The 12,438-nt window shown below is 42.5% G+C and overlaps 1 protein-coding gene across 1 annotated transcript in view; it reads left to right on the top strand.

Annotated features, from left to right (window-relative positions):
* COL4A1 (collagen type IV alpha 1 chain) overlaps positions 1 to 12,438 on the top strand; it is a 228,855-nt gene that overhangs the window by 91,057 nt on the left and 125,360 nt on the right. The window contains exon 2 of the mRNA XM_077297015.1: positions 409 to 465. Within this exon, the coding sequence (XP_077153130.1) occupies positions 409 to 465 (57 nt within the window). The remainder of the gene's footprint in view (positions 1 to 408; positions 466 to 12,438) is intronic.

The following is a 12,438-nucleotide window of genomic DNA, read 5'->3' on the forward strand; positions in this document are numbered from 1 at the left end:
GGTATTTTCTATAACTATCTGAGTCCTAAATTGTATATTTTTTCTGCATGTTTTTATTGCTTATATTTCATATATATAAATGTAGGCTAAACATTTAAAGTCTTTTCTGAGGGATTACTGAAAATGTCATACTTTCCTGCTAAAAAATCTATAACAATGCTCCCACCTACAATGTGCCATATAATATACTGGTGCCATCTTTGGGCTCCATTGGGAACCAGCTCCGAATATGACTGCTATTTTGATCTTTCTGTTAACATTATATTTATTGGACCTGAATAGTTCAATATTCAGCAATTAAGATCATGTTTTTATTAAACAGTCTATGTACAGTATTGAGTTGCATTTATTATTGACTGATAATTCATGCCTAAACTAGTAACACAAATATTCTTGTTTTATTTTCAGGCATGTAACGGGTGTGGAACTACCAAATGTGACTGTAGTGGAGTAAAAGGAGAAAAGGTGAGTGTATGCTGCACTTCTTAAACCTGCTGACAAACATCTGATATATCACAAAGGCACAAAAATCCAGTACGGCAAGTCATATGCTTTTCAATATTTTGTTACACAGATCCAACAGACAGGGAGCTACTCTTAATTGGGAACTCTCTTCTCTGACTACAAGATGGGATCCTGAGTGGTGAACGCCCTTACCCGTAGTCCACGTTCACACGTACAGTATTTTACCTCAGTATTTATAAGCCAAAACCAGGAGTGGGTGATAAATACAGAAGTGGTGACGTGTTTCTATTATACTTTTCCTCTGATTGTTCCACTCCTGGTTCTGACTTACACAAATACTGTTGTAAAATACTGACCAAATACTGAACCTTTTAGCTACCTTTTCCTCCTCCCTACTACTTGTTTACCACTACCTGTTGTGACGCGGCTTCAGGAAAATGGCCGCCAATATCTCAATCTGCACACGCGTGGCCTCCGGCAGCCATTTTCCTGAAGCCTCCGGCGGCCCACGGCTTCATGAAGATGGCCGCAGGGAAACCGGTGATGCACTCTGCTCACCGTGGACACTGGGCCGCGGCGCCACCCCATTTCTGCCTCTGGCATCCTGAAGAAGGGGCCCTGATCAGGTGCACTCCTCACCGCCCACCGCCACAGCATTGCCACACCTCTGCCACAACCCCCCGGTAAGCCTGCATTCCCACTAGAAGACACCCCTCCCCATTTTCCTCCCAAATTTTTTTTGGGAAAAAGTGCATCTTATAGTCCGAGAAGTGCGGTAGATTTTTTAACAAAGACTGAATAATAAGCTTATTCAAAGTAGTACTTGAAGTAGTATTAGGCTTTGAGATAGTTTAGGTTTTTCATGACTATTTGCTACATTTCTACTTATAACCACTAGAGGGCCCAATATCCAATTATCAGATAGCATTCCTGACATAGTATTAACACCCCCACGCAAAGTCAGCTGAATCTGTTGATTCCGGAAGGACTGGCTCACCTTCTGACATGCATTGGCAAATAGGAATTTCAACAGCTTATTCTTTTTTTCAAGAGTGATAAGGCACCATCAGGAAATTGTGGCAGTGGCTTTCTCTTCTCTTCCCAGTGAAAACATATGAATGCCAGGCTGAGCACTTGTGCATGGAAGAGTTGGGAAATATAGCTGTCCACAAAATTTGGCAGACAGTTATCTCATTTATGGTCAGTTTTAGTTAGTTGGAAAAGCGGTTTAAGGGTATGTTTCCACGTGGCGTATTTGCTGCAGAATGGACGCTGCCTACAGCTGCAGCATCCAATCCGCAGCGTCCATAGTGGAGGGGATTTTATGAAATCCCATATCCACCATGCATACAAAGATGCAGGTGGCAGACCTGCATATACGCACATGCGGCGCGTCTTTATAGACTGCAGCATATCTACGGTATTTATCTTGCCGAGACGCACAGTGTCCGCAAGATAAATAGCACCGTTCTATGTATAGGAAGCGGTGATTCCACGTGTGTTCATTGAACTCATGCGGAATCACCGCACTTACAAAAACCGGCACGCTTTGGATGGTGCGCGGATCCGCTGCGTTCAAAGTGCTGCTGGTACGCCATGTGGAAACATAGGCTATGATCACATGTGGCGTTTTTGCTGCGTTTTTTGGCAAATTTGTAGCTGCGTTTTACAGTACCAGCAAAGTCTATAAGATTTCAGAAATCTCATACACAGGTTTTTTTTTTTTCCTGACTGAAATGGAAGAGATTTCAGAAATCTCGTACACACAGTTTTTTTTTCCTGACTGAAATGGAAAAGTGCTGTGTTTTTGAAAACTGCAGCATGTCACTTCTTTCATCGTTTTTTTCTCCCACAGAAAGCAATGAGTAAGTGCAAAAACGCAGCAAAAAACGCAGGTATCAGGTGCAAAAACCTAAGGAAGTTGCATCATGTCTTTTTTGGGAGGCACTAAACTTTATCAGCATGCAAAAAAGACAATAAAAACGCAGCAAAACCTGCTTTTTGTAATCAGCTTCTTTACTGCGAAGAGAGCAGGTTTTGCTTGCAGAAGAAAAAAGTCAGAAAAACGCAAATTGTGAGCGTAGTCTTAGAAGACAGTGACAAGAGTGCACAGTTGTGGAGCAACTAGTCCATGAAATTCATTACTGTATTTAACATTTAGAATTTAGGACTTTCTCAGGAGAAAATATTTTAGTAAATCAGAGCAGCTGTACATTGTGTAGACAGTAAGTTACATTAAAAAGGTTAAAAGACATCTGTGGATCCTAAATTCTCCAATAAAAGGGTCTTAATAGCTGTGAAGTAGTATAAATGCCCATTACATATCCTCACTACCATGCCAACTAGCCGCACACAGTGCTGTCCACAGTAATTATGTGGGCAATAACCATAGAAAAAAATCAAACAGGTACTTCTGTGTGTGTATATATATATATATATATATATATATATATATATATATATGTGTACGGTATATACACCCACACGTAACTATACAACAAGATGCTATATGACACTAAAATCCATACTACTATTATCAATTAATCTATAAGCTGGCAGATGTGGTGGGTACTACCATGAATTGGACAGTTTGTTTCCTTATTAGTTTCCTTATTAGTTATAGTCTCGTGGTTATTATTTCAGATCAGACAAGAAAGGATTCATTATTTGAAAGAAATTTCCATTGAACATTGATTGCATCATGAAATTGATTTAGAGATGCAAAATTCCCAAAATTGTGGAATTCCATGTATGATAACGCACAGGGATGATCCTGGCAGCTGGCTTGTTGAGATCATACAATGAAATTTTCATCTCCGTCTTCCAGCTGCATTTTATCCCAGAAGACGTGAAAGATGTTCTGGCATCCCACTACACATTAATACCAGTCTGGACAGCTAATTTGTCATGGATTAATCTGCGGGCTACAGTTTACAGCCTCAGGTTCCATATTAAAACTATGAATACATTGTCAACTTTGATTTTCAGCATACCGGTATAAAAAATCTTTACCATGGATCATACATTATTTTTTTTACAGCTGTGTATAATGGTCCTTTTAAATGCATATAATTGGCTATGTGAGGCTTGCAAACCCTTAATGCAGTGTGAACCTAGCGTATTATTGTTTTTTACTACATCACAATGTTGTATTAATACTTATTCTGAACAATACGACAAGCAGAACATATTTACTAATTATATACTTGATAAAATCAAGGCCCCAAGGGTGTATCCACCAGTCATTTCATTGTTAGGAGCCTATTGTGTAACTGACCTATGAAGGGCACTAAAGGTTGCACACATTTGCTTTATCCTTTGCCGAGTCTTTAACAATTCATTTGGCGCCATATTTGCTATTTTATTGCTCATGAGAATGTCACAACACTCATTATTACATATAGTGCTAATCTACCTTTAAAGGGAACCTGTCATCAGAAATAATTGGTATGAATTAGTGGTAGCCTGCAGGTAAATCAATACCATTTTTGGAACTGCAGAGAGCAAATGAAGTTATATTCTCCCTGCAGCCGCTCATTTCCAGTCATTCGGGCAGCTCAGGCAGTGAACAATCAGGGCTCTACACAATGAGATCACAGTTATCGTACCCACCGATTCTTGAGTGACATCCTGCTCTGCTGTTTATGTGTTCAGTTCAGGATGTCAGTTAAGAAGCAGAGGCAGTGATTACAGTACTCACTATGTAAAGTGTGATGGCCACTCACTACTCACTGTCCCAGTTCCGTCCCAAAGTCTGCACGGCTGCAGGGGGAATATAATTTCATTTTCTTCCTTCAGCCAAACATCACATTATACTCAGAAACATGTTTACAAGTACTGTGTTTTTCTGATAAATGGTTCCTTTTAAAAAGGTGATTTGGCTTTAGGTTAATCATCATTTACTTAGTTCCATGTGCACAAATAGAATTCATATGCAAGAGTGATCCATTGCATCTGTTACGCAAAAAGACACAGAGGGGCCCCATTTATTGTTATGAGGTCTTTCTGGTTTCTGTTTCTTTACAATAGAAGAAAAAGTTCTGCATGCATGACATTTTTTTCTGTTTTACTAAACATACATTAAACGGAAACATTAAAAATGAATGGGGTCTCTCTCTCACTAATGCAACAAATTACATTTGCTCATAATATAAGTTCCACAGGTGGATGTGTTTAACCTCTTAACGACCGCCGATATGCACAATAATAGCGGCCACTAAGGGGCCTTATTTCCTCATCACCGTTTTAAAACAGCAATCGGGAATAAGGTAAAAGCACCCCTCAGAGTCGGAAAATCTCCGGGGGTAGCTGAGACTTTGGAGAACACGATCAGGACAGGTTTTTCCTAATAACGGTGATCACATAGTAAAAAACAGAGATCAGGTATAAAATAATTTTTCTCTCTTTTGACATGATATAGCATGTCAGAGTAGAGAGAAATGGTGTCCCCAAGCCCCCCATGGTACCTAAGTATCGGGGTCCGCCATCCCCCAGCCCTCATTCTCCTCCTGAAGCAAAATGGTGGGCGCATGTGCAGAGCACCCACCGAGATCTGTCGTCCAGCACCTGGCAACCTCAGGGACTTTTCCTATTGGTTACTGACTTTAGATCACTGTGATAAACCCTATAATAATTAGTAAATAGGACAGCACTTTGGCTGTGCCTCACTGTGCATCCGCTTGATCAGTTCCCCCGTGTCATCCCCTTAGTCAGATAAAAAAAAATGTTTTATCATTTTTATTTCTTTCATTCTTTGCCATTAGGGTTAGCCTTAAGCAGGGCCGGACTGGGACTAAAATTCAGCCCTGGCATTTGAAGTCACACAGGCCCACTTGTCGCATGGTGACTGTATAATATCTTTGTACACTTGTAGGCTACAAGAAGTGAGGGGAGTGTAACACGACTATATAACATATAATTACAGCTGTATCCAGCATTACAGCTCAGTCCCCATAGAATGTAATACAGCACAGCCCCCATAGACTATAATACAGCACAGCCCCCATAGACTATAATACAGCACAGCCCCCATAGAATGTAATACAGCACAGCCCCCATAGAATGTAATACAGCACAGCCCCCATAGAATGTAATACAGCACAGCCCCCATAGAATGTAATACAGCACAGCCCCCATAGAATGTAATGCAGCCAGCCTCATAGAATGTAATACAGCACAGCCCCCATAGAATGTAATACAGCACAGCCCCCATAGAATGTAATGCAGCCAGCCCCATAGAATGTAATACAGAACAGCCCCATAGAATTTAATGCAGCACAGTCCTCATAGAATGTAATGCAGCACAACTCCCATAGAATGTAATACAGCACAGCCCCCATAGAATGTAATACAGCACAGCCCCCATAGAATGTAATACAGCACAGCCCCCATAGAATGTAATACAGCACAGCCCCCATAGAATGTAATACAGCACAGCCCCCATAGAATGTAATGCAGCCAGCCCCATAGAATGTAATACAGAACAGCCCCATAGAATTTAATGCAGCACAGTCCCCATAGAATGTAATGCAGCACAGACCCCATAGAATGTAATGCAGCCAGCCCCATAGAATGTAATGCAGCACAGCCCCCCTAGAATGTAATGCAGCCAGCCCCATAGAATTAAATGCAGCACAGCCCCATAGAATGTAATACAGCACAGCCCCATAGAATATAATGCAGCACAGCCCCATAGAATATAATGCAGCACAGGCCCATGGAATGGAATGCAGCCAGCCCCCATAGAATGTAATGCAGGCAGCCACCATACAATATAATGCAGCACAGCCCCCATAGAATGTAATGCAGGCAGCCCCCATAGAATGTAATGCAGGCAGCCCCCATAGAATGTAATGCAGCACAGCCCCATAGAATGTAATGCAGCACAGCCCCATAGAATGTAATGCAGCACAGCCCCATAGAATGTAATGCAGCACAGCCCCATAGAATATAATGCAGCACACGCCCATAGAATGGAATGCAGCCAGCCCCATAGAATATAATGCAGCACAGGCCCATGGAATGGAATGCAGCCAGCCCCATAGAATATAATGCAGCACAGGCCCCTGTAATGGAATGCAGCCAGCCCCATAGAATATAATGCAGCACAGGCCCATGGAATGGAATGCAGCCAGCCCCCATAGAATGTAATGCAGGCAGACACCATACAATATAATGCAGGCAGGCAGCCCCCATAGAATGTAATGCAGGCAGGCAGCCCCCATAGAATGTAATGCAGGCAGGCAGCCCCCATAGAATGTAATGCAGGCAGGCAGCCCCCATAGAATGTAATGCAGGCAGGCAGCCCCCATAGAATGTAATGCAGGCAGGCAGCCCCCATAGAATGTAATGCAGGCAGGCAGCCCCCATAGAATGTAATGCAGGCAGGCAGCCCCCATAGAATGTAATGCAGGCAGGCAGCCCCCATAGAATGTAATGCAGGCAGGCAGCCCCCATAGAATGTAATGCAGGCAGGCAGCCCCCATAGAATGTAATGCAGGCAGGCAGCCCCCATAGAATGTAATGCAGGCAGGCAGCCCCCATAGAATGTAATGCAGGCAGGCAGCCCCCATAGAATGTAATGCAGGCAGGCAGCCCCCATAGAATGTAATGCAGGCAGGCAGCCCCCCATAGAATGTAATGCAGGCAGGCAGCCCCCCATAGAATGTAATGCAGGCAGGCAGCCCCCCATAGAATGTAATGCAGGCAGGCAGCCCCCATAGAATGTAATGCAGGCAGGCAGCCCCCATAGAATGTAATGCAGGCAGGCAGCCCCCATAGAAAGTAATACAGGCAGGCAGCCCCCATAGAAAGTAATGCAGGCAGGCAGCCCCCATAGAATGTAATGCAGGCAGGCAGCCCCCATAGAAAGTAATGCAGGCAGGCAGCCCCCATAGAAAGTAATGCAGGCAGGCAGCCCCCCCCCCCAATAGCTCCACAATCCAATCATCACTCATTGATAAAAAAAACCAAACACTCTACTCACCTCTCTCCTCGTGTCCCGCGCTGCTCTGGCTCTGGTCTCAGCAGTCGCAGTCTGCCCGCCCGGTCACACAGCAGGTGCGCGATGATATGACGTCATCGCGCACCCGCAGTGTCAGCGGCAGGCAGAGCGGGAAATGATGGGAGAGGAAGCGTCAGCGGACGCTCTCTCCTCCATCATTGCATTCAACTGTATCGGCGTCTATGACGCCGGTATAGTTGAATGCGGGGCCGGGAGTGCGCCGACAGCGGGGAGAGTGTGCCGACAGCGGCACATTCGAGCGGCCCACTACTGCCATCGGCCCTTCTGGCATTTGCCAGAACTGCCCTATGGCCAGTCCGGCCCTGGCCTTAAGGTCAGGGTTAGTCTTGAGATTAGGGTTAGGCTTAGCGTTAGGCTTAAAGGCTAGGGTTTTTTCAAAAGTTACAAAAAGATGGCCTAACGTTATCAAATTCTGTATAGTATCTGAGGGTTAAAAATGCTCAATATACCCCTGGATGAAATCCTTGAGGAGTGTAGTTTCCAAAAATGGGGTCACCTGTGTGTGTGTGGGGGGGGGGGGGGTTCTGCTGTTTAGGCACCTTAGGGGCCCTGCAAATGCAACATGGTGCCCACAATCTCTTTTAATCAAATTTTTGTTCCAAAATTCTAATATTCTCCATCCCTTCCAAGCCCTGCCGTTTGTCCAAACAAAACATTTTGACTACATGTGTGGTAGCACTGCGCTCACTAGTCAGATTTCTAACATTTGGCCTGGTCATTAAAGCGGTTGTCCCATGAACAAAGCTCATTTTAATCAATATATCTCTGAATAATTTCCAGAATTGGATATATTTATTAACATGTTCCTGTGCTGAGATAATCTTATAAATGTGCCTCTGTTGTGTACTGTGTAATGACTGTGTCTGACCGTACAGGAACATGGCACTGACAGTGGGATTTAACATGTGCCGGCTGAAAGCACGTCATTAATCCTGCCCATCGGCGCCCCTGTCATGTAATCACAGGGTGCCGATGGATTGTCATGACAGACGAGGGTCTGCTGATGACCTCCATACCTGTCATTGTGAATCTCCTAGGAGATCATCATTTCTGCTATACATAGCAGAGCTAAAGCAAACAAAGAAAAAATGGAGTAGCCATGAACCAGAGAAATAGAATAAAAGTCAAAGTTTATTTAATAAAATACATAAAACATCAAGTAACATTAAAGAAACATATGTGTTATAGCAAAGGAGGAACAACAAGTGCGAGGGGAGTGTTTCTATCCATCAAAAATATCCTCCATGGGACAAAGATCACCAAATATTAGAATTATGTACCTAGGTGACGAGTGACAAGTGTGAACTAGCGCAAGGTTTTTTGTGACCTATGAAAACATTCAGTGCATATAGAAACTCAGAGAGGTAAAAGAGAGGATAAATATGCTAACCTTGGATGTGTCAATGTAATACAAACTGCAAATTATGCAGATTTCGTGAATTTCCCGTTTCTAGTCAAACAAATCAAGGTGCACAAATTCCCACATATTTCCCGCAAATCTATAGTAGAATCTACAACTTACCCATGGTGTATGGAGATGGAACGCCCCACACTGCCCTGACGCGCGTTTGCTTTCTCAAGGGAAGGTGCTTCAGTGATGAAACCCTGCTATGCATAGCACTGATGATCATGCAATTGCAGTTTCAAGTCTCCTAAGAGGACTATTGAAGTCAGTAAAAAGTGTGACATTTAAAAAACAAAAATATGAAAAAAATAAAAAACACAAAAGTTCACATCAGCCCCATTGAAAAAAATACACACATTTGGTATCGTTCAGAAATGTCTAAATTATCAAAATATAAAAACAATTAATCTGATCAGTAAATGGCGTAATCAAAACTCCAGAGTTGCATTTTTTTGGCCACCGCAACATTGCAAAAAAATGAAATTAAGAGGCTATCTAAACATTGTATCTACCCCAAAATGGTATCAATAAAAACGCCATCTCAAGCTGCCAAAAATAAGCCCTCACACAGCCCCAGATCCTGAAAATGCTACGGATCTTGAAAAATGGCGACATGAGCAAAACATTTTTTCTTACACGTTTCAGAATTTCGTTTTACCACTTAAATAAAAATCTATACATGTTTGGTATCTGCCTACTCGTACTGACCTGGGGAATCATATTGCCAGGTCAGTTTTGCCATATAGTGATCATAATGAATAAAAAAAAAAACATGTCTGGACAGTGCTAGGTTGTCCACGCGCAATGACAGCGTCTTTCTGATGTCATGATTACACTGTCCCCATGGTATCCCCTGATGAGGACAATGAAATGCGTCGGGATTAAAGGGGAAAGTATCCACTGCTGAATCAGGATAAAAGGTCATTTTTCTGATGATATTCATGCGGGTGAGATCTTTCTAATCTGTTGAATATTCCGATCATGTATGCTGCGTTAATCCCCTCCAATGTGAAGGAGAGAGGTGGGAGATTTACACCTTAGAGGATGCACTGATAAAGAGAGATGTTGCATCAATAGGTAGCACCACCCGGGGATTGAACACTGCTGGCATTGTTGACCCTTTAATCTGCTGTATATTAGTCTTTTTGGACATACGGCTATAGAAGAGGGTCTTGTTTGTGGCAAGTAGATGGATCTGATATCGCTGACAGGGATCCATCACACATAGTAGTCACACTCACTACAGTTGGTATATTTCTAGGTGTATAATATCTATATATTCATGGATTGTATGGCCTGTCTAATGGGTGTTTTGACTACGGTATTTGAATTATGTGGAGGATGCACTGAACAGGCAAGACCATACCATTGGGATTGCCCATTTAAGTCTGATCCGTATAGAACAGATATATAAACCCCATGCAAATGAGAAAACAAAGACTGCATGCTATGTGACAGTAGATATAAGGAACAGACTATTATATATTTAGGGGTCGAATACAGAAATTAACCCATTTGTTTATGTGCATTTCATAATTTTTTACTGTTGTTTGTCTTATGCACCTTGCACTTTTTGATATTGTTTGCTCTGATAGTTATACCTTTTAGAGATTTATATTAAAGGTTACATTTTAATCCAAAATGCTAATACAAAATACTATTTGGATTCTACCACTGGCTAAATTCAATGTCCGTGGTGGTGTTGAAATCTAGGTTCCTTCTCTACTGATAGCCGCACATAGTTGGGACAGCTTGAAGGTAACATCCAACCCCCCAAGATGCTTACATGGCCATGTAAGTCTTTGAAACATAAAGCAATCTGTACCTTTAATTATGCAATTCATTGTTCCATTGCTAAATGGAACAATGAATTGCATAAGCTGTTGTGCTGTGGACCTGCCAAAGAAGTGCCTGATCCTCTGGTTCCACGGTTCTGTTCTGTTTAGCACCATCTTTTGGTTGTCAGTTCACTAGCTTGATTACAAAGTCGATGAGCTGTCAGTCAAGCAGAAGGAGGTGGAGCTAGATGTGGAAAAAAGTCAGGGAGAAAAAGTTTTGGGCAATTGCCTTCTATTTCCAAAGTCCTAAATAGCCATGTGAGGTTTTTTTTGAATGGAGAAAGCCAAGATGCAATGGAGAAAGCCAAGATGCAATGAAGAAAGCCAAAATGCAATAGAGAAAGCCAAGATGCAATGAAGAAAGCCAAGATGCAATGGAGAAAGCTAAGATGCAATGGAGAAAGCCTAGATGCAATGAAGAAAGCCAAGATGCAATAGAGAAAGCCAAGATGCATTGGAGAAAGCCAAGATGCAATGGAGAAAGCCAAGATGCAATGGAGAAAGCTAAGATGCAATGGAGAAAGCCAAGATGCAATGGAGAAAGCTAAGATGCAATGGAAAAAGCCAAGATGCAATGAAGAAAGCCAAGATGCAATAGAGAAAGCCAAGATGCAATGGAGAAAGCCAAGATGCAATGGAGAAAGCCAAGATGCAATGAAGAAAGCCAAGATGCAATGGAGAAAGCCAAGATGCAATGAAGAAAGCCAAGATGCAATGGAGAAAGCCAAGATGCAATGGAGAAAGCCAAGATGCAATGGAGAAAGCCAAGATGCAATGGAGAAAGCTAAGATGCAATGGAGAAAGCCAAGATGCAATGGAGAAAGCCAAGATGCAATGGAGAAAGCTAAGATGCAATGGAGAAAGCTAAGATGCAATGGAGAAAGCCAAGATGCAATGAAGAAAGCCAAGATGCAATGGAGAAAGCCAAGATGCAATGGAGAAAGCCAAGATGCAATGGAGAAAGCCAAGATGCAATGGAGAAAGCTAAGATGCAATGGAGAAAGCCAAGATGCAATGGAGAAAGCCAAGATGCAATGGAGAAAGCCAAGATGCAATGGAGAAAGCCAAGATGCAATGGAGAAAGCTAAGATGCAATGGAGAAAGCCAAGATGCAATGGAGAAAGCCAAGATGCAATGGAGAAAGCCAAGATGCAATGAAGAAAGCCAAGATGCAATGGAGAAAGCCAAGATGCAATGGAGAAAGCTAAGATGCAGCGGAGAAAGCCAAGATGCAGTGGAGAAAGCTAAGATGCAATGGAGAAAGCCAAGATGCAATGAAGAAAGCCAAGATGCAATGGAGAAAGCCAAGATGCAATGGAGAAAGCTAAGATGCAATGGAGAAAGCCAAGATGCAATGAAGAATGCTAAGATGCAATGGAGAAAGCCAAGATGCAATGGAGAAAGCTAAGATGCAATGGAGAAAGCCAAGATGCAATGGAGAAAGCCAAGATGCAATGGAGAAAGCTAAGATGCAATGGAGAAAGCCAAGATGCAATGGAGAAAGCCAAGATGCAATGGAGAAAGCCAAGATGCAATGGAGAAAGCCAAGATGCAATGGAGAAAGCCAAGATGCAATGGAGAAAGCTAAGATGCAATGGAGAAAGCCAAGATGCAATGGAGAAAGCCAAGATGCAATGGAGAAAGCCAAGATGCAATGAAGAAAGCCAAGATGCAATGGAGAAAGCCAAGATGCAATGGAGAAAGCT

This window comes from Ranitomeya variabilis, chromosome 3 (assembly GCF_051348905.1).
Source record: "Ranitomeya variabilis isolate aRanVar5 chromosome 3, aRanVar5.hap1, whole genome shotgun sequence".
Classification (NCBI taxonomy): Eukaryota; Metazoa; Chordata; class Amphibia; order Anura; family Dendrobatidae; genus Ranitomeya; species Ranitomeya variabilis.